This window comes from Microcebus murinus, chromosome X (genome assembly GCF_040939455.1).
Source record: "Microcebus murinus isolate Inina chromosome X, M.murinus_Inina_mat1.0, whole genome shotgun sequence".
In the NCBI taxonomy this organism is placed as follows: Eukaryota; Metazoa; Chordata; class Mammalia; order Primates; family Cheirogaleidae; genus Microcebus; species Microcebus murinus.
The window spans coordinates 110,294,086-110,317,793 of NC_134136.1; the positions used below are offsets into that span (position 1 = coordinate 110,294,086).

Sequence of the window (23,708 nt, forward strand, 5' to 3'; positions counted from 1 at the left end):
AAAATAGAAACAAAAAATTAGCTGGGAGTGGTGGCCTATGCCTATAGTCCCAGCTACTTGGGAGACTGGGGCAGGAGGATTGCTTGAGCCCGGGAGTTTGAGGTCACTGTCAGTAGACTGACACCATGGCACTCTAGCCCAGGCGACAGAGTCAGACTGTGTCTGAAAAAAAAAAAAAAAGAATCAGCTTGTCCAGTTTCAAACACTGTTGTACATGTACACAAACATTAACAAAAAAAACCTTGACTTTATTGTTGGGGAGAGATTAGAGTAGATTTAATTTGGGAAGAATTAACATGTTTATAATATTGAATCTCCCATCTGAGATTATGTAACGTTTCTCCAATTTGTTGGATCTTCAGTAATTTGTCTAAATAACTATATTTTTTCCATAGAGTTCTTAAAATTTTTCTATTATGTAGATTTTTAAGCATAAATTATTTATCATGATTATCTTTTTAAATTTAATTTAATTTTTATTTAGTTTCATCTTCATACTGTCCACTACTACAGAAAAAAGTGCGTTTTTGTATTTTGCTCTTATACCAAGCAAACTTTTAGAATGACTTTATTGCTCTGATAATTTTTCTTTAGATTTTTCTCATATACATTCTCTTCATGTTTAATGATAGTAGCATTGTTTTTTATTTTCCAGTTCCTATCTCTTTGATTACCTGTTTCCCTTTGCTTCCTAATCTTTGTTAAAATGAAGATTAGAAGTGGTGCTAGCAGGCATCTTTCCCTACTTCCCAATATTCATGTAAAATTTTTCAGTGTATTCACATGAAATATAATTTTTACTCTAAGGTTTTTTCTAGGTGCCTTTGATCTAGTTTAAGAAAATATCTTTGCTGGATATTTTGGATCATGTTGGATCATGCCTGTAATCTCAGATACTCGGGAGGCTGAGGTGGTAAAATTACTAGAGGCCAGGAGTTCAAGAGCAGCCTAGGCAATATAGCAAAATCCTCTTAAAAAAACATCAAAAAAAGTATCCGAGTGTGGTGGCATGTGCCTGTAGTCCCAGCTTCTCAGGGGACTGAGGCAAGGAGAGCACTTGAGCCCAAGAGTTGAGGCTACAGCAAGCTGTGATCATGCCACTGCACTCTAGCCTAAGCGATAGAGCAAGATCCTATCTCTAAAAAACTTTTTAAAAAATACGTATATCTTTTTTTATCATGAGTGAACGATGACTATTTTTATTTAGAATTTTTCTCTAGCTATAAAAATAATCAGTGTCATTTCATCTCTCTACATGGTATGCCACTTCTGGAGCTGTTTGTGCTCTGGTCCATTCTTCACACTTCCCTTGTTCTTTCTCTATGATGCAGGGCCTCCCTCTCAATTCCTAGGCTTGCCCAAATATGGATGCCAACTGGATTCTGCAACAGGAGGCATCAGTAGGAGATTAAAACCCACAGGGATTGGAGGGGTCAGTAATTTTGTCCTTCTCCCTCTAGTTATGGGGAAAAAATTATAAAACAATTTTTTAAATATTATTAATTTAAAAGAAAACAAGCAAAAATAAATTATTATATTCAATGATATGGTACAAAATATAGGTGTTGAAGAGATCTGAATATAAGTATGTACCATTACTTCAGGATAAGCAAGTGGCTGATATGGAAAGGATTCTACCTATCGTAGAATTTTAGGTAATAAACTGAGAAAGAATGATGCAATGAGAGAATTACCATTGTATAGGCACTAATAAATAATGAATAAAGGTCACGATTTTCAATACTGCCAAGGTCAGCTAGAAGGGAGATACACAGGAAATGCATAGATCCCATGGAAGTACACAGAATCACCTCTGTACTGGTTTTGCCAAAGGTCTTTTGTTTGTTAGTTTGTTTGCTTTGAGAGAGAGTCTCGTTCTGTCACCCCAGGTAGAGTGCAGTCACCTCCTCAGAGCTCACTGCAACTTCAAACTCCTGAGCTCCAGCTGTCCTCCTGCCTCAACCTCCCAAGTAGCCTGTGAATACAGGCACACACCACTGCACTCCGCAAATTTTTCCATGTTTTTGGTAAGACAAAGTTTGGTGTTGCTCTTGCTCAGTCTGGTCTCGAACTCCTGAGCTCCAGCAATCTTCCAGCCTTGGCCTTCCAGGGTGTTAGGAATACAGGCTTGAGCCACCGTGCCCGATCATGAAAAAAGCCTTAATGTGGACAAGTTGCTATCCATAACTATTGGTGATATGTGGAGTGTCAGGTATATCAGATTCATTGTACTATCCTTCGTACTATTGCATGTGTTTTAGAATTTGTATAATAAACCACCTTAATAAGTATCATGCCTTTCAATTCAAAATTACAATAGGCCAATTTTAGCAAAATATAAATGACTAATTAGGTCTATGAAAACAGAAAAAAAAATAAATGAACTACACAAACTGAAACTGTAGTCAAAAATCAAGCCATCCTCAGGAAGTCTAAAGATCAAGTCCAAGGTTTGAGGCCAGTTGCACCATACACTCAGGAAAAGAAATAATGAGCATCTTATTCAAATGCATCTGAATGATCCAAAAATATTTGAAATTACTCAAAATATTTTCACAAGCTAACATTTATTAATAGAAAATCCGGATAAAGACACTCCAAGTAAAGAACACTTGGGCCAAGGCTATTCACAATTAAGCAAATATCCTAAGTAAATTGATAGCATATTCAAACACAGAGAATTACATTTAAGAAAAATGTTGTGTACAACAATGTGAAGAAGATATTACAATTATAATGCTTATAAAAGAGACTAGAGAAGAAACTCATCTGATCATATCTACAAGTGAGAAATAGCCTTTAAATGAAAATTCAAGACAAGTTCATGGAAAAACTTACAGTAAAGTAACTTCACAAGGGGATTTTCCCTTCCTAAAATCATCAGAAAAATACATAATGTGAAATTTAGAATAATTTCCATTAAAGTCAGAAAAAAAACCAGATTTATACTACCACCTTGACTGTCTGGAACTGAACTGGAAAACATAGCCAGCATGAGAAAAATAAAAAACAAATAAATGAATATTAAAAAGAAAAAATATTCAGTGAAAATATGATCATCTGCGTATGCAATGTGAGATAAACTCAAAAATTAGAGTCTTGTCCAATCATTCTGATTAGACCCTTCTTTGCAGAAACCAAATATTTGCAGAGTGAAAGTTGCTTAAGAGGCTAAGTGTGGCTGGTGAAGAGAAAGAATAGATCAACGTGCTTTTCTCGGACCCACCACCTGTCCTGGTCCCTGCCTGTCTTGTACCAAACTTTCCGATCTCTCAAGACTGGGGCAGAGACCCAACCCAAACTCTGCAAGGCTTGCAGTAAATAAATTAGTCGAAATATCCCCCAGGAGGTGGCATTTCCTAGGAAGCCTTAACTCAGAGGGAAAGGAGGCAAGATTAGGGTCCCCATGAAGGAGGACTGAGGAAACCTGCTGCACCGCAGAGTAAAGGAGTCACGTGGAAACCGGACAGTGCCTCCTCTAACCACTAACAGGCCCAGGCGCTGGTGGCCAGCTGAGGCACCGCTAAGTTGCTCTGCAGGGTTCTCAGAAACACGAGCACAACCTCAGCTCAGCAGAGGGAGAAATCCGAGGCCGGCCATAAGGCCACGAGAAGACTCTGAGGGAGCATCGTCATCACCTCGCGCCAGGACAGTAAAGCACGTGCAGAGAGGCGCCGCCTGCTGCCCCTGGCGTCGCCGCTGGGAGGCCCCAGGCAACGGTCGCCAGAGGCCACGCCCCCCGACTTCCTGTTCTGGCGTCTGAGGGTCGAGAAGACGTTGGTCTGAGGTGGGCGTCCTCAGATCAGAAGGGAGAGGAATCGCGCTGTTTCCAGCTCTCAAGGTAAAGTTCTCAGTAAAACTGAGGGCTCAGGACAGGGGATTCCCCACAGATAAGAGCCCCGTCCCCACAGGGAGTCCGGAGAGGCCCCGGGCTGGGCTGTGAGGCCGAACCCGCCCCCCACCTCCTACTCGGGGACCTGACTGAGGTGAAAGCCTTACTGCGCAGCGGGGGTAAGAGGCCCCAGACCTGCCGGTCCTTGAGAAAACGGCCCTGAGTGAGTCCTGAAGGGATCACTCACCACAGAACAGTGGCGCGTCCACTGAGCCCCGGACCTTCAGCCCCGGGAGTCCCTGACCGGGGAGGCGGGAAGTGGCGCTGCCTGACTGCTGAGGAGGTAGTCTTTGGCCCTACGGTAGTCTAGGTGAGGCCCTGAGTGAATTTTGGCGTTCTGCCCATCCCAAGAAAGAAGTTATGCCACAGTATGTCGGCCTTGTTGTCAGTTCTGGATGTCCCGTTTATGACGTATGTCCTCACTTTTTTTCTATGATGTCTGATAGAGATGAGAACTTGCTTGGAAGGAGGCAGCATCACATATCTGCCTGCTGAGAGCACCTTATTAACCAGTATCCCATCTGAGGAGCTTATGTAAGCATTGTGGTACTAACTGATGACAGAAGGGATCCACAAAGCCTTTGCCCTGTTTTCACCCCTGGGAGAGCCACTGTAGACATATCAGGCTTAAGAGATCCCTCATTTTCTCCTGGGTTCTCAAAATAGAAAATTTTATCTGAATACATCAATTAGGTCAGCAAAAGGAGGCCCAGGCCCTAACAGGTGTCATTGAGTTCTGTCTCAAAGGAAAACACAACACATAAGAGTGTGGACCCACTGATCAAAGGAAAGCCTTTGAGGGTCTCCCTTGAGAGACCCAAACAGAGATAGCCAGACAACACACGCACTCACTCTTCCATGGTGTTCACTGGGAAGGAGGCCCTATTGTTAGTCACAAGGGTAAGTCCCTCGCTATGCAAGGATTCAAGGTAGGGACCCCAAGAGAAGACTGTTGGGACCACAGGTATTGCAACAGCCATGAGGGTCACCTTGTCAGTCTTTTCTGCCCCTTTGGTCATCACTGTTAGACCCCTGGCAAGGAGGGATCCCCAGGTAAGACAATTTCATGTGATCCATTTTGGTTTCAGGGAGGTGCCGGCCTTAGTACAGGGATTGAAGTAAGGTCATCGGAGGGGGAATTACTGAGTGCTTAAAGGATTCAAGGGAAGAGCCATGACTTAGGACTGAGGGAGCTGTATACCCCAGAACACAAGTAGCCCACGGCATCTACTAAAGGTGTCAGTTTGAGGAAGCCAGGAAATCTAGATGAAGGACACCACATATCCTCGGTGGCAGTCCTTGGGGTAAATCTTTAGCATAAGGAGGGTCCATAAGGCCATCAGAGGGGATGAGTCTGCCACAATGCCAGTAGCCAAGTTGTAGACATTGAGTGATAATAAAGGAGACACCCATGCCCATAAAATTGGGACCTCCATGAGCTCCACTATGCCGCTGCATTCAACCCTTGGAAGCCCAAAGGCCAGAATTGTATTAATTTCCACAATATCCCTTCATCTTTAAGAGTCCCAGGGAAGTAAGTATCCTGGTTGAATGGCAGCCTCAGGTCAGCATAGGGGTAGGTGCACAAGAGGTGCTAGGAGGCAATGTGAAGACACAGATTTAAGACTGAATGATATCTCATCCCTTCTTGGTTATCACAGGGAATCAAAGTCTTTTTTTGATGGGAGTGGGGAGGGCATTAGCTATCACAGCATGGGCACTGTATCCTAACCAGTAATCATAGTGAGCACCTTGAGTCAGGGCTCGGGGAATGGCACATCCAGGGAATCACCCATCCCATTGGGGCCAACAATAGCCCTGCTTAGCCCTGATGACAGCTGTGCAAAGTCATGAGAAGGGCTGTCAAGCTGAGATATTTCCTTAGGTTCTGCTCAGGGAATTCAGGATGGAAAAGGGTTTGGTCTGAGGAAGTGATATGAAGTCCCAGACACTTGCATTAGTCAAGGGAAAAAGCATAAGTGGGGCTCATGGGAATGCTTACCCCAGAACAAAGTGATCTCAACAGAGCCCTGTCCTGCAGTCACATCCCCAAAACTTGTGATCAAAATGGTTGGATTTGATACCCCCTCAATTCCCCCTCAGTAGCAACAGGAACAGGACTCTTTCACATGAGGAGTATACGTCACATCAGCAGAGTGAAAAAGTCTCACATATTACCATGATTCAACGGGTAGACTATGATTCAACAAACAGTTGACCATCCAAGTATAGATGAGACCTCCCAATACCTGTCCTGACCTTATAGCCACTCCCTGGGAGATTCCAGACAAGGATGGACAGGTATCTCACCAGTTCATTTCATACACTGGCGTCTTAGGGAGGTGTTGGTCTTGATCTGAAGATGGCAGGTTCAGATAAACAGTGGATAGGGTGCCCAGGAAGCACTAGGAGTCTATTCGAAGAAACACAATGGACAGAAAGGACTCCACCCTAGGGGTATGGTCACCGAAGAGCCCTGATAACTTATCACACCACGGAGCTCTGGGCAGGGATCACATGACAATTTGCCTACTGTCTCCCTTCTTGGGTTTTAGGTCATGTCAGGTCCCTGTTCTGTGTGCAGTGTCACATCAGGTCAGCAGACAAAGGAGTCCAGCACCTGTCAAGAGTCACAGTAAGGGCTCTAAGATACATGAAGTGTACCTACAGGAGAACAGAGGGAGTTCCACAGTGTCTAGCCCTTGTTATTAGCACTGTGAGGCTTCAAGGGCTGGTAATATGCAGTGTCCTACCTCACTTCCTTCTCAGATGACTCTGCAAGATGAGGTATTCATGAAGGCAGAGGGTATGACATTACTTAACATAGTGGTAAGGCCCCACCACTGGCCAAGTCAAGGAGCCTAAATGAAAATTGAGGGGCTACCCACCCCTGAAGAATGGGGATCATGAAGAGTCCAACCCTGCATTTTTATCAGCCCTGAGAAGTGTAGATAAACCTGTTAAATAGAGGTGACACCTCACCACTTTCTCTGGGGTCTCAAAAAGATGGAGGCTTTGGTTTAAGGAGGCAAAATTAAGTTGAAAAGAAAAAATCCAGGGCCTGCCTATATTGAAAGCAAGGAACCTTAGTGAGAACTGAGGGGTCATACCATACAAGTACAATGGCTTACATGGAATCTAGTTCCTGCTGTCAACCCTGGGAAACTCCAGGAACCTGCACACTGCCTCGTTGACTGTCTTAAGAGATGTGGCTTTAGTCTAAGGGGGGCACCGTCATATTAACACCAGGGAGGTGGCATAGGCCCTATTGGATGCAAAGTTAGTGGCACTTCTGGCCATAAACTCATAGCAGTGCCTTCCTCAGAATAGAAGGGGATCTCCAGAGCCCACCACTAGCTGTCTGTTCTGAGCCTGAGACTCTTGTGTTGGGTTGGCTGGCTGTACCCTGAGGAGGATTCTCACTTCCTCCATCCTGTTCCTTGGGGGCACAGAAACCAAGATGACAGGAGACCTATAAGCCCTTTGACACTATTGTCAGGAAAAGTCCATTGGCAACAGCTTCCATCAGAGCCCCTAGAGTTGAGTTTAAGAACTGACGACACTCACTCCTTTCTCTCTTAGGCAGTGACTCTGCATTGAGCACCCTCTGCTCACTCCTGGCTACTGCCACCAGCCAGACACAACATGCCTAAGGATCAGGAAAGTCCACAATGCAAATATGATCAGCCCATTGCGACCCAGAGTGAGAACCAGGGTCTGGAAAATGCCCAGGTGTCCAAGGCTGTGGAGGAGACCTCTGCCTCCTCCCCCATTCCTCTAATGCCAGGCAACCTGATGGAGGCTCCTGCTGCCAAGATGCTGAGCACTCCTGAGGGTCCTCAGGGTTTCTGCTCTTCTGCTAGTGCTGTTGCAGCCACCTCATCAAGCAAATCTGAGGAGGGCTCTAGTAGCAAAGAAGAAGAAAAGAGTCCAAGCACCTCACAAGCTACAGCAGCCCCCAGGAATATGCCAATCGATGTTCTCGATGAGAAGGTGGCTCTTTTGGTCAATTTCATGCTGTTCAAATATCAAATGAGAGAGCCACTAACAAAGGCAGAGATATTGAAGATTATCATCAAAGAAGACGAAGACCACTTCCCTGAGATCCTCCTGAGAGCCTCTGACCGCATGGAGATAATCTTCGGTCTTGATGTGAAGGAAGTAGACCCCATCAGCCACCGCTATGGCCTCTTCATCAAGCTGGGCCTCACCTATGATGGGATGCTGAGTGTTGAAAAGGGTGTGCCCAAGACCGGCCTCCTGATCCTGATCCTGGGTGCGATCTTCATGAAGGGCAACCGTGCCACTGAAGAGCAAGTCTGGGAAGTGCTGAATGTGACGGGGCTATATTCTGGGAGGAGGCACTTCATCTTTGGAGAGCCCAGAGAGTTCATCACCAAAGAGCTGGTAAAGGAAAAGTACCTGGAGTACCACCAGGTGCCCAACAGTGATCCTGCGCAGTATGAATTCGTGTGGGGCCCAAGAGCCCACGCTGAAATCAGAAAGATGAAGCTCCTAGAATTTCTGGCCAAGGTTCATGGGACTGACCCAAGTTCTTTCCCTTCTCAGTATGAGGATGCTCGGCGAGATGAAGAAGAGAGAGCTCAAGCGAGAATTTCAGCTAGGGCTGGCTCTACTTCCACGGCCACTGCAAGTTCCAGTGCCATGTCTGGCAGATCCTCTCGCACCTAGTCAAGTCAGAGATAGATTCCTCATCCCTTTGAAGAGGGCAGTTAGTGTTCAAGGAATGTAGTCCCAGGGTGGAGCTGGAGGTTATCATCTATGTGTTCCTATTTTATTGTAACTTGATAATTTATTCTTTTATTTTTGATGAGTGTGTCATACAAATGTTATATTCTTTAATAGAGCTTTAATTATCTTTAAAATCTTCATGTTTCAAATGATTTTGATCACATATCTAATGCTGTTCATGAGGTTTAATAGTAAGAATGCCTCTTCTGTAAAACATAGTGTAAAACCATCCATTTTATTTTGTGATCTGGAATAAGATAACATGGCATTTCCATAGGCATTTCCTCTGGAAATGGAAATATGGAGGAATTCAGCTTTAATATAGTTGGGATCAACAGTGAGAACTAGAAACAAAAAGATCTAAAATGTATTCATTACTTCTTATTTATCTTTTTAGTCTTTTTTTTCTGTATTTTCACTGATATTTGCATCAATTTGCTTAGCTCTTTCCATAGTGTATGAGAAATAAATCTTAATAAATTTGATCTCATGCTTACTAGTTTATTTATTTTGCAAACCTGCATTGAACACCCACTGTTTTGAAAGCACTTCAATAATACCAAGTATGCTAGGATTAATAAGACTCGGGACCTACTCATAGAATTTTAACATAGGAGCTATAATCTTACAGAAATAGCAATAAGATCTTCTAATACCTAAAGGACAAGTAAAAGGAAGATGGTGTGATTAGGTTGAGATGGGCACTCTGCATGAGTAAGTCAGGCAAGTGTTTATGCCTTGAAGCATGGCAATTTCTATCTTTTGAAAACTTCAAGTCTTTCAGTGGAAGTTAATTTTAAAATAAGCTAGATGGTGGGCCAGGTGGGGCTGAGGACATAATGAGCAGGGGCCAGACCCTCAAATGGTGTGTCTCAGCATTGAAACCCAAAAGCATATAGTGGAAAACTCTTATCTGTTCCTTTTGGATCATGAGTAAACCAGAGCAAAATTCTCACCTGTGACTGGAATGGAAGGTGCCCTTCATTCCTGTCTCAATGCAGTTGAACTCAGGGCACAAAGTACTTTATACACGTCATCATATGGAGTTTATGAGAAATAAGGATGATACTCTCTTGAGATGAAATACCTAGATTCCACTGTGGGGTAGTCCACCAAGGCTTAGAAAAAACAGTCCCCACTTCATTCAAAGGAAAATTTAAATAGGTTATCCTCGGTGTAATTTGGCAAATAATAAGTAAGATCTAAATTTTTGGTATGCGTGAAATGAATAAAAAGGGATGGGGTGGTTGGATAGAAGGGCAGCTGGAACAAAGCAAGGAGTTGGTCCTTGATACAAATTCTATGAAATTTAAATTACATTAAGCTGGGGAAGACACCCCCACACCCAAGTTAAATAACAATCGCTGAGGCAAAAATTTTACTAGCTGAGGAACATTTTTGTGTGATTTGCTATTCCATGTCCTATAGCACTCTCTGTTTTTTAAGAAAGCCTGGATTTAGAAAACATGTACACATATCCCCATGCACACACAGGTGAGGGTGGTAGGATTTGGGATCAACATAATTATGTCAGTAACTGATACTCGCTAAGGTCCTAAGATACATCAAGCACTGTCATGTGTTGTATATACTGTAGAAATATTCTAATAGTCCCTGGAATATAATATTTACCAAACCAAATTCACCTATGAAAATACTCAGGCTCAGAGAGCCTGTGATTGTGCCCAATTTCAAATGTCAAATACATGACAGAGCTGGGAGCTAAAACCCTTCTTCGAATGCATCTGCTGCTCACTCTGTTCCATTTTTCACAGCCTCAGTCAAACCTCTGACTCTTAATTTGTTTCTCTTCTCCCTACTCCTTAATGCCTCTCAGGATATAAAAAGAAAGATGTTGTAGCCAATAAACTTAAAGCAGATTTAAAGAAGGAACATTGAAATAAGATTTAAACATAATTTAGGGTGGCCTGTGGGCTTCATTTAACTAGATTCCTGTTTCTTCTAACTCCAGTGGTCCTTGAGAGCTGACTCTGCCCAGGGGCTGACATTTTTTGTCTAGCTCCATCTCTGTATGCATTACAGCATCAATCGCCTATGTCTTCTCCAGTGTGCCCTCTTGTCCAAATGAACCTGACCTGCTGGCTTTCACAGCATCTTCCTCTGAAGGCTGCACCCTGAACTTAAGTAAAACAAACAGGACAGAATCACTTGCCTTCCCCCTGACTTAGAGCATTCCAACTCCTTGGCAATCCCACCCCTCACAGTGGAAGTCCCTCCAATAGCAACATCCTATTCAATGTAGAAGGTGATTTTGACAGTGAAATTTAGACCTGACCACCCCACTGGGTGTCTCTACCACATCCTCAAAATGTTTTCTCAAATTGCTGAGTATAGTCCAATTCAGCATAAAATCTACTAGTTGGGGAGATATTACTCTGAAGTTGGAGATCGGGCTTTGAACCTGCAGGGGAGAGTATTTGAGGCTGGCCCATGAGGAGATCAGCTACTTCTCCCCACGGAGCCAAGTCCCTAAGAGGGAGATCGCCACAGAGGATAAGGAAATTGATGGGTAACAGAAATAAAAGAATACACAGAGACTAAGGTATACTTTATAGTTGTATATATATAAAAAGATCAGATATAACACAGTGGGGGTACTTAAGAGACTGGCGTATCTCCATAAATGCCAGCAATATGGTTAGATTCATACAGGTTTTTATAATCACAAACATCAGTTACCAGTTGTCAGGGTAACATATTTGCATATCAGGGAATGCAGTTGCTAGGGGATACAGGTAGTTGGTTAGGGTTAAAAGTCCTCTCAAGGGTCTTCTAATCTATCTAGGTGAACAAACAGGTACAAAGTCTTTTAAGGGCTAACTTCTAAGTTATAAGAGGTAGTTGTCAATTAACAAAGGTAAAACAAAAGAGGTAGAGTGACTGTATATTCCTTTGATTAGTTATGGTGTACTTAAAGGTAGACAGACAGGAGAGAGCAGGAAGCCCATCTCTATAAAACAGGTTGTTTATAACCACCAGGGCACATTTCTGGGCAAAGTGCACTCATTGTCTACAGTTCCCATCCTATGGGCCATATTTGCCTTGTCTTGTCTTTTGAGACACAGGGAAGCTCACAGATTTTTAGATACAGGAAGCCTTCCTGGAAAACATCCCTACCAGAGATTTGAGAGTTCTCCCATGATAGCAGCCTCTAATAAGTGAACCATTGAGTCTACACGTTTCTTCAGGGCAAAACCCTGAAAACTCCTGTTTCTGTCTTTAATATAGTAATATTGGTTTATATAATAAATAAGATCAATAATGATCTTATGAGCCACATTTCATTAATTCCTCAATCATATTTTCCCAACAGAACCCACCATATATTTGCAGTAGAATTTTAATGAGCCTTGTGTTTGAGACTAACCAATGAACACATAACCTATGGGTGAGCTTACTTATGTGGTTAATAACTAAAGCCTGTCTCATCAATGATAGAAGAGGAAAAACCAAATATCATGGTTTGGTTGTAACTCTGTAGCAAACATCTAGTGAGGATTGAGCTTCTAAAATCCATGGAGTCCTTGCAGGAGGTAAAAAATGGTTCATTGGCAGACATGTTATCTTTGGTTGGCAAATATAAAAATAATTCCATATCCTTCCACTGTTTCTTATTTCACTGTTTGCTCCAGAAGAAAATCCTGGTTTTCCTTGTGTCTACTGGCATTTGTACAAGTTTCCAGGTATGTTCAGTCATTCCGAAGGTAGCAGGACTTCACCAATTTTGACCATGCACCAGTAGGAAGAAGAAAATTCTCACCCTATTAAAATTTTATAAATTATTGCATAGGTCAGTGCTGAAAGGCTCTATTGAATGCAAAAGGCAAAGCCTCCCTGCTGACATTTTACAGGGTCTTTTTGAAAAATTGATGTGAACCTGTGTTTGACAGCAACTGTCCAACATCGTAGGATCCAACATAGTAGGATCTCAAAAGATTTAGAGAATTTCATGGAAATTTGGCATCCTGGGAAACTCTGCCAGGGAATGAAGAGGGTGATTGTCATAAAAATTTTAATATTAATAGTTGCTCTCTGTTTAATACCTACTACATAACAATTTATGGGAGAGTTTGCAAGTATTCATCTACATCTTATCTTCCTCTCCTTCCTGGTTCCTGGTGAGACTACATTACCAAGTGCTCTTGTAGTTATTAAAAAAAAACCATGTGACTAGCACTGGCCACTGACACATGAGTCAATGCAATATATTTGTCATTTCCAAGCCAAGGTAGTTGATATCCAGTTTTCCAACTTCCATGCTTTTTCCTCCATTCAGCAACAAACATGAAAGCCATGTGTTTATGTGGTGGAACTGCAAAAAGAAAGCAGCCAGAACCCCTGTGTTGCTTGTAGCATAGTGTTTCCCAATCCACATGTCTGTTTTTTAGTTGTTTGAGGCACGTAGGTAAACAAAGTCCCTGTTACTCCATATTCACTAGAGGTAGAAATTGTATAATTCATAAGTAAATCTAAATTATTGCATCATGCAAATGTCTCAAAAGGGCAAGCCAACATTTCAAATGCATTAAAATAAAAATTAGGATGGAAAGACTGTGGGAAACACAAAAACACATATACATATAATTTTGACCTTTTGAGAATTTTATATAAATGGAATTAAATAGGAGGTAAGGTTAAGTTTTATGATTGACTTTTTACTCAGCATAATGACCTTTATATTGATCCAAGTTGTTGCATGCATCACTCATCTGTTCTTTTTTTATCATGATATGATATTGTATGGATCAGCACCTTTTATCCATTCATTCACTGAAGGACATTTGGTTTTGGCTATTATGAATATAGCTGCTATGAATACCCATATGCAGTTTTTTGTGTGAGAGTAGAATTTTTCTTTCTCTAGGAAAATATGCAGTAGGGGTCTATTCAAAATAAGTGCATGCTAAATTTATTAGAAACTTTCAAATGCTTTTTCAGAAAGCCCAGATTATTTTGCATTGCCATGATCAATGAATGCAAGATCTTGCTGCTTGATATATTCACCAGGACTTGGTATTTTTAGTAATTTTTAAAGCCATTCTAATAGTATATAATGGTATCTCACAGAGATTTAAATTTACATTTCCTTTAAAAAATGATGCTTAATATATTTTCATCTGTTTATTTGGCATACATATGTTGTATTTGGTAAAGCGGTGTTCAAGTCTTTTGCCCATTTTCTAATTGGGCTCTTTGTTTCTTATTGTTGAGTTTAAAAAGTTTCTTCATCTAGGGAATAAATCCTGTGTTGATGTGTGGTTTGCAAACATTTTTTCTTGGTTTGTCAATTACGATTTCCTCCTCTTATCAGTGTCTTTCATATTACAAAATATTTTAATCTTTATTAAGTTTAATATTAGAGATATTTTCTATCACAGATATAAATTTAGAAGTCAGAACTTCTCACAGTGGAGGGGAGGGGCATACCATTGAGTTGGAGTGAGTGTGTGGTCCACAATAAAACACAGATGACAGGGCAGGTTGGAGGAAACTTTTTAGAGTTCTCCCCTTAGTTATTCCAAAAGTGCCTTGATACAATGGATTTCTGTTGCTCAAGGCATGAACCTGAGGCAACCCCTCAAACCACAGGTGCCAGCCAGTGTCAATAAGGTCAGATCAGGAAAGCATATCATATTTGGGTTGCTTGAGGCAATATGATTCTAGAGGATACAGTAACTACCTGAAGCCTCTTTAGCAGATGGGAGCTGGCATTTTGTTATTATTTTAGTAGAACATAAAGAATGGACTAGAAATATAATAGAGAATATCAGAATGAAGCACTTAGTAAGGCTAGGTATTTATTTATGAAACTTTCATATAATGCATAAACATATATACATACACATAAAAAAAACCTCTTAGTAGATATCACATACATAGAGCATTTTTATTATGAATGATATCAAAAAGAGTCAGTACACTGAACAATGCAATGTTAGATAATGTCAGAAGTGAGAGGCTCACAAAATCTTGCCTATCAGACTCATCCATGTAGTTAATACATCTTTAAGAACAGAAGGTCCTCAAGAGGCTAAATTCCAGCAGGCAAACTGAAGAAATAAATCACCATGTTTTATTCTCTGACAGCTCACTCCCTGTCCTAGGGCCCTACCTGTTGTTGCAGCTTCCCCACTGTGCCTGGGACCCTGATCCACTCTGAGTAAGGATTAGACATACATCTCAGAGAATGTAGGGAGGTAATATTATTCAGAAAACCTTTAGTCAGGGGGCCAGAATCCCAAACATAGACCACCATGAGGGAGATCTGAGAGGATCTCATGTCCCAGAACATAGGGAAACAGCATAGATTTGCCCCTGATGTCAGCCTGGAAAGGATACAGGTTATTGTGGCTAGATGTGGCCCAGGTAAGACGTAGGGTGTCAGGGGACTTTCTGGTTACTGTTGCAGAGGAAGAAGAATTCCACTCCCCCTCTCCTCATTTTGAAGATATTCCCCAGATTTGCCTGCTTTGGGGGCACTTAGCACTCCCCAGGGCCCTTGGGGACTTCCATCCACCATCATTGCTTCTGCTGCTGTATCATGCACAGGAACTAGTGAAGGTGCCAACAGAGCCACGGAGATGAAAATCCAAGCACTTCACAGGCCCAGCCTGACAGGCAGCACTTGTGCAGAGAAGTGCTTGTGCTTGCGCTTCTCTAAGAAAGTGGCTTTGCGGTATCGTTTCCATTGCCCTTTCTTCTTTTCCTTCTTAGCTTCCTTTCTTTATCTTTTCATTAATTTTCAAATGTTGTTCCTTTTAATAGAAGGCTTAAATAGCTTCCGAACTTAAGTTTATGAACAATTTGTTTATGCATTTACTACTTTGAGGTTTAAGAGTACAGGTTTTGCTATTCTGTAAAACAAATTGGAAAACTTGTATTATTTTGCAATTTGTAACAGTATGATTTGGCCTTGCAGCACATGTTTCTTTGGAAATTTGAAAGAACTCATTAGTAAAAGTGTTTGGCTCAAGACATTGACATAAATATATTAAAAGATGATCAATCTTTGGCTTTCCTAATAAATGTTACTATGTTCTTTTGCAAAGTAAAATATACTTACTTGGATTTGCTTTGCTTATAATGAATGGAGGGGAAATTAAATCTTAATAGATTAGATAACATGTTCATTGGCTCATTGATTTCTAAACATTGAGCATCTGCTCTAAGGAACACAGAGTGCTATTACTTGGAGTATTCAGATTTTTGTGTCGAAGAGAAATTGGAAGTAGGTGAGATTTTGTGGCAAACCAGAGGGTAAGTTAAAAAGAAGGCATGTGGAGGCAAGAGTCTAGATGAGAGTAGTCATCTATAAATATTTTAGGGCATGGCCTTTTAGGCATTTGGGAAACTGCATGTGCGTTAGTGAAAATGAAGTTTAAGTTTAGGTATTCAGTGGGCAAATTAAAACTTCTGGAGTATTCCTCAGATGACAGACTCCTTAGATCAGGCGTCCTCAAACTATGGCCTGCGGGCCACATGCATGCGATTTTGCCCGTTTGTTTTTTTACTTCAAAATAAGATATGTGCAATGTGCATAGGAATTTGTTCATAGTTTTTTTTAAACTATAGTCCGGCCCTCAAACGGTCTGAGGGACAGTAAACTGGCCCCCTGTTTTAAAAGTTTGAGGACCCCTGCCTTAGATATTATTTCACTGCTCAGAGACTAAAGTGGAATGCAAAAATGGATTTTAGCATTTACTTTTGAATATTCTGGATAACATTGAAAGGAACTTTTGACTTGTGAAAGTAAGGTAGGTATTTTGGGCTCATGTCTCAGTGCATTTAATCACAGTTTGCAAAGTAATTATTTTGCATTCTCAGTTGTAAACCTATGCTACCTTCCATGAAAAAAAAAAAGAGGATGACTCTAAAGAAGGGTCCAAAAACCCAGAGACTGTAGCTGATACCTAGGACAATTATTCAAAGTCATTAAAATCTAATCAAGGTGCTCACAACATTTGCCCAATAGGATTTCACAAGTGCTATGGGCCAGGGATTGTTTTATACCTCCCATTTTTTTCTTCTATGAACAGGAATGACCATAGCTGTCATGCTATGCCTGCCCCACTGTTACATATTGGGTGTATTGGAGCAGATAATTTGTCTCTTTTATTTTACCGGTCTACAAATAGATACTGTGCCCCATTTGGTGTTCTGTTCAAAAGCCTCTTCTGCACATGGATCTGATTTCGATGATGAGATTTAGATTCTTAGTTGCTATTGTAGTAGATTAAAATTTTGAGGGATGTTGGGAGAAGCTGAATATATTTTGCATGAGAAAGATGTGGATGATTGGGTTCAGAGAGCAGATTGTGGTGAACAGAGTCTAATGTAGTCACCATGATCATAGTTTCCACAAGAGGGCATTTCTGAAGAACTGCAGAATCTCAAGGACACCTTCGCTTGGCCAAAAGGAATGAGGCCCAGTTCCTAATTCCCTCACTGTCTGAAAGAACACTCATCCTGATGGGAAAATACGTAAGACTCTCTTCTCATAACATCTGCACAACCTGGTATGGCATTGCATCTAAGTGGGTAATGTCTGCTTGGTTCTCTTCAGTGTTCTGTTACCAGCACATTTCCTCATGACTCTTGTCCAGAACAGTATAGTTCAGGTTATATTGCTTGCAATTGCAGAGCTCCCCAAGTCAGCATGGGAAATGACGTAGTGGGAGGTGGAATGAACACATCATTGGCCCATATAGAGTTCTCTTGAACCAGTGCCAAGTCCCAGCTCCCACTTTCTGAAAGTGAAGGCCCAAGAAGTTACTGAAGCCAACTATGTAGAAAACATGCAGCAAAGGAGCTGTGATTTCTTCTCCAACTTCCCTACTTATATCATCACCAGTCCTTCTGTTACTGACTTGATAGCTGTCCTCTGAATGAGTCTTTCTCTTCCAGATTTACTGCTGCCCTCATTGACCAATGCTGCTAGCTGTCAAGTGGATAAAATATATGAAGGATTTTCATGCTATTTCCTTTTATTATGTAAGTGTGAAAATTTTCAAAGTAAACAATTTAAAAATAGGTTTCTAATCTACCTGGAAGTGATTTTTGTGTTAAGTGTGAGGGAGGATTTCAGTCACATTTTTAAATATGAATATTAAATTGTTCCACTGTCATTTCTTAGTAAAAACACTGTTCTGTCCCCCATTCCTCTGCAGTGACATATTTTTTAATAAATCAGGGGATTATGTATAATAGACATTTGCCTTGGAATACTCGATTAAGTTTCTTTGGTCTATTTGCTTACGCCTGCATCTTTACTACAAACTTATTTACTATAGTGCTTTAATAATCCTTAATATCATATCTTCTTTTTCTTTCATGAAAATGTGTTGGCTATCCTTAGTCACTTGCAAGTCTTTTTATATTTCAGAATCAGCTTGTCAAGTTTCATGTACACAGCACATGTACATAGATATTCACAAAGAAACCTTGTGGTTTTTATTTGTGGGGGAAGAATTACTGTCATCTACAGATTGAGTTTGGGGAGAACTAACATGTTTACAGTTTGAATCTTCTATCCATGAATGTATAATATTTCTACATTTAATTAGATCTTTGGTAATTTCTCTAACTAATAGCTGTATAATTCTTTTATAAAATTCTTATATTTTTTTAGTCTATGTATTCTTAGGCATAAAATATTTGTTAGTGTAATTTACAATTTTTTAATTTAATTTCATCTTAATATTGTCTGTTGCTACAGAAAAAAGTGCATTTTTATATATTCATCTTACACCTAACACCCTTTTAAAATGATGTTATTGCTTTAGTAGTTTTCCTTTAGTAGATTTTTCTCATATACATTCCATTCATGTTTAATGATAGTAGCATCGTTTCTTATTTTCTGATTCATATCTCTTTTATTACTTCTGTTTCCCATTACTTGCCTGTGTACTATCTTCATTAAAATGAAGAATAGAAATGGTAATAGCAGGCATCTTTGTCTATTTTTGAATATCAAAGTAAAAGTCTTCAATGTTTCCACAGATGTAGGACTTTTACTCTAGAGGGTTTTTTTGTTTTTGTTTTTGTTTTTTCCTTTTGGTAGATATCCTTGATCTAGTTTGAGAATATCTTTTTATCATGAATGAATGATGATTATCTTTATGAACCACAATTCTGTATCAGTTTGGGTATGATTTCCTCATTTAATCTGTATATGTGGTATCCTAGTCCTGAACCTATTTGTCCTCAAATCCAGTCTTCACCTTTACTCTGCTCTACTCTACAGGATCTGACACTCAATTTCTAGCTGTCTAATACCTGGATGCAAAATTGCTCCAGCCAACAGGAGACACCAGGAGGAGATTAGACCTCAGGATGACAGTGCCTAGAGTTTTTATCCTTCCTGTCTTCATCAAGTGGCTTCTGCTTCAATTGCTACATTTTCTCTAGACTCCAGCTGCCATCATATTAGAGCACTATGATTCCAAATCCTGTTAATCCCAACATCTAGGCTCCAGTAACACTATCTTCTCTATTTGTCCCCCCAGACTAGATGTTGGAGTGACTCCCACAAGTTGTTAATTATTGGTTTTCCTGATTCTCCCCCGTTTAGTTTCTGTATCACTTGTTTAACCAATTTATTGTATTAAATGTCCTCTGAGTTATATGTTTTGACTCATTGGATAATCCCTGACTGCTATAGTTGGCAAATTACACTGACTGATTTTTTTAAATGTTTTATCCTCCCGGCATCCTAAAGAAAACTCAACTCTGTCCCTAGCACTGAAATATATTAATGTCCCTTTTATTAGTAATAACTAAAAGAAAATAAAGCAAAATACTCCCCGACCCCAAAACTTCCTTAAATAAAAATCTATCTTCCTCCTCCTCTTCACAGCTTTCTCAAGACAGTTTTTCATGTCTAGTAGTATTTACACATATTGTAAAAATTCTAAGAATTTAAGCAATATGCTCTACCAACTGTGGGAAACCAACCAAGTAGTATCAGAGGTATATTTACAGCATTAAAAGGATTAAGACTTATAGAAAATTTGGCTATAGCATATCTGAAATATCCAAACAACTAAAAAATCTGGAGAGAGAATATTAAGCCAAAAGAAGTAGAAGGTATGAAGAAAGATAAATGCAAATTTGCGGAATTGAAGACAGTAGACTCAACTTACAAAAGCCAATTCTTACAAAAAATCTATATAACAGATAATTTTATATCAATTACAAAATACAGAAACAGAAATAAATGATATTAGTTCAATAGTATTGTATACAGAATAGGTTCAGAAGAGATTTAAATATTATAAGACAACACTACAACCATGTGATACCATTTCCTAAGGATAAATACATGGCAGACAAGAAAAGCTTACTACTTATAAAAGAATTTCAGGTAACAAATTAAGAAGAAATGACAGAATGAGATAATTACTGTTGTAAATCCCATAATGGACAATATATAATGGTCATAATTATAAGACTGCCAAGATCACCAAACAGGAAGATACACAAATATTCCATATCTCCTAATGGAAGTGTGAAGCATCACCTCCAGAATTGTCTTGCCAAAGAACAAATACATTGATTTAAAAAATATTAATCGATCAAGCTTTTACTTATAGCTATTAATAATTGTTATTTTGCCTGTCAGGTATAAAGGGATAATTGTACTGTTTTGTGTACTATTATATATGTCTGAGAATTCCTATGAAAAAATGATTTTATTATAAATATTATGTCTTTAAGTTTGCATACCTCAGTGAACTGGAACAAATTTTAACAAAGTAGAAATTACTAAATAGACCTATTATAAATAGAAAATTTAATTGAAAAATGCAAACTGAAACTCTAGTCCAAAATCATCCTCAAAATGTCCAGGATCAACTAGGTTTAGAGGCTAGTTGCACCCAAAATCAGGCAAATCTAATCAGCAACTTATGTAAACTCATAAAAACCATACAGAAAGATGTGAAATTGCTCCACATACAAAGAAAGTAGTTCTCTTTGTTAGGTTTGTTCCAGGTGGGAACCTGAAAAGTATGTATAGGACAGAATGTAGTTAATACAAAATTTAGGCTTATAAAACAATAGCTGCGTATTTCTGGAGAATCCCTAGACATTGTAAATCTAACAGACAGCATCCAGCATTCCTTTCCACCCGCCCCCCCCACCCCCACGTCGGGACAAAATTTACCCCTCCCTATCTCTCCTGATAAGGATGACTCTGGATCTGAAGGATGGATGTGACTGGGGCAGGGTTCCTAGGAGCTGGTTGTTGGAAAAAGAATTAATTACAAGTGTCTGTTCTGGCCCACTTATTTACTCCCCCCAGAGAAACCCTCTATAAAATGCAAGGCTCTCCCCTTTTCTATCATGGATACTTTCTTTGGCCTCCACCCATCTGCACCCAGATGCTCAAAATAAACAGCATTTTGCTGCACATGAGGCTTCATGTGTCTCTCTCTCAGCTCTGGACCTAACATTTGGTGCCAAAATCTGGGAGGACACACCAAATGAACACGACCTCCAGGACTCTAGCAGGCAAGGCTTGCAACGCAGGAACTCCTGAACCCTGCCTTCCTTTCAGTCCCTGGGCACTAGTAAGGTTTCCATGGATCTTTGACTAAACTGAGAGGAACCAGTCTCCCTGGTTGATCAGAGTCCCTCAGAGACAGTAACCTCACTTATCTCAGAGGAGGTGGCTGGGAGAAGTTCTGAGCCGTGCAGGGGTCTCTCTCTAACTTGTCTCTCTGATTCTGCAGTGTAGGCAGAGCGCTCTAGATCAGCCGAGGTAAGGTAATTGTCCACACAGACCCTCCTGAACCAAGCTGAGAGAGAGAGAAACACAGGACCAGGACTCGGATCTTCCCTTTGCTCCCCACAGTCCACTTTTTGTCCTTGGGGAGTAAAAGCTCACAAACTCGCTCTCAGGTTCCTCCTATCTCTTTCACTCTTGTCCCTCGAGAAGTCCCACAGGCCTTCCTTCACTGACCTTCAAATCCACATCCTGGAGATATCTTGTTCCTGGTGAGTAGGAGCTCACAAGCTCACTCTCAGGTTCCTCGGATCTCTCTCTTACTCTCGGTTCTCAGCTTGAAAGTCCCACCAGTGGCCAGGAGAAATTCCTTGGCCTTTTGAACTAAGGCTTCATTGGATCCAAGGAGGCCCATTCCAATTGGTAGCCCTTTTCTATTCTTCCCTTCCCTCATTTTTGGGACACCTAAAACTGAGTGGAATTGGCCTCGGGTGACTCTTACTCTATCCAAGGACACGGGAAACTCTCAGTATACTCCTCCTAAAACCACTCACTTGGGACGTCTCCTCCAAAATCTCAAAGCATCTTCCAAAATCTCAAAATCCCAGAAGCAACTGGGATCCTTTTCAATAGATCCCCATGCCTTTATCAAGGAATTTGAATATTTAACTCAATCGTATGGCCTGACCCGGCATGACCTCTACATTATTCTTTCCTCTATCTATCTCCTGAGGAGAAGGAGGTTTGGTCTAACACCCAGGCACATGGTGATGAAATCCATAGATGTACCCCTGCCCAGACAGTGGGGACAGTCACCGTCCCTAGAACAGACCCATTATGGGATTATCAAGTAGGAACTCCTGAGGAAACTTTATTCCTCAATATGCAAACTCCAAAAATTAGACAAAGGCCCTCAAACTCCATAAAAGGATCTCCTAAACTTGGCTTTTCAGGTCTTTAATACCCAACATAGGGAGAGGTGAAGGAAAAAGAGAGTGGGACTGACAACAGCCCCCAAAACAGAAAAAACTTTTCAAATCATGGATGCCCTGTAAAGAAGTTTTTCCAGAGAGTTACTCAAAAGGCCCCAGGCAAATAGATGACAGGCCATACTGTTCCAGCAGGTGTGAACAGCTCTTGGCCGAAGAAAAACTCGAGTGGCACACGGAGAGTTGGACAGTCAGCTTTATTTCACCGGCAGGCTCAGAGAGGCATATCTGCCACCAAACTCTAAGCGCCCCTTTTTCGTTTTCTTTTAGTTTTATACCTTTTGGGGATTACAGTTAGCCAATGGCAAGTTTTCACAAAAGTCACCTCATTTACATAGTAGTCAGCCAATCAGAAGTATGTCCCAAAAGTTACTTTATTTACATAGTAGTCAGCCAATCAGAAGTATGTCCCAAAAGTTACTTCATTTACATGGTAGTCAACCAATAAGAAGTATGGCCCAAAATCACCTCATCAGCTGTGAGTATTAGTAGCTGCTCAATTTAGGAGTGGGATAAGTGAAACAGGCGGGTTTTGGTGGAACACCCTGACATTACCCCCTTTTGATGCTTCTTTTGCCTCTAGACAGGAGCATCAACTTCTAAGGAATTACTACTTAAGGGGTGATAGCCCCGTAGGGCCATTATACGGGCTGTAGCCCTCTGAGTTACTGTTGTCTCTATAAACTTTATTAGGGTGCTGAGTAGGCATGTGCCTATAGTTACCAAGAGGAGGATTGTTTTCAGTGGTCCCACCAAAGGGAGTAACCAAGAGGTAAGGCCCCATCCTGAGTCTAGTTCTTGTTTTCTCTTTTAAAGCCTCTCTTTCAGTTCCCTTACTGGGCAGTGATGACCCCTGACTGATTTACATAGTAACAGCACTCTTTTCTAAGAATACACAAGTTCTCCCCTTTTCTGCAGTGAGGAGATTGAATGCCAGCCTATTTTGCAGCGTGACCCTCGACAGTGAGTCTAGCTGGCTCTGGAGGGATAACAAGGAATCTGCTATCTGAGGGGAAACCTTTCTGGGTTCAGTGAGTTTTCTCACTCCTGTGAGGTCTGGCCTTTGGTATGACTTTTCTGTTTGTGTTTCTAATTTGATGAGCTCTGCCTTGATCTCTCTTTGTAAGTTTTCTCTAGCCTGGTCTTGGGCTCCTCCTCCGTCGATTATTCCGGCGTGACCATAATAGGTCCCACAAGCCGTGCTTCCCCTTGAATAACTAGAGCAGGAGCCAAGTGAGCCTGTGATTATTCCTGTATGGTATTTTTTTTACCGTTATACAGGCATTCTGTGGCCTGAATATAGCAGGAGCTGTCAAGGTGGGTGACTGAG

The 23,708-nt window shown here is 40.8% G+C and overlaps 1 protein-coding gene across 1 annotated transcript; it reads left to right on the plus strand.

Moving 5' to 3' along the window:
• The first annotated feature begins 3,747 nt into the window (after positions 1-3,747).
• Positions 3,748-8,721, plus strand: LOC105855577 (melanoma-associated antigen B16-like). Its single transcript, XM_012736651.3, has 2 exons — positions 3,748-3,841; positions 7,475-8,721. The coding sequence occupies exon 2, from the start codon at positions 7,538-7,540 to the stop codon at positions 8,582-8,584; it is 1,047 nt and encodes a 348-aa protein (XP_012592105.2). The 5' UTR covers positions 3,748-3,841; positions 7,475-7,537; the 3' UTR covers positions 8,585-8,721.
• Positions 8,722-23,708: the final 14,987 nt, after the last annotated feature.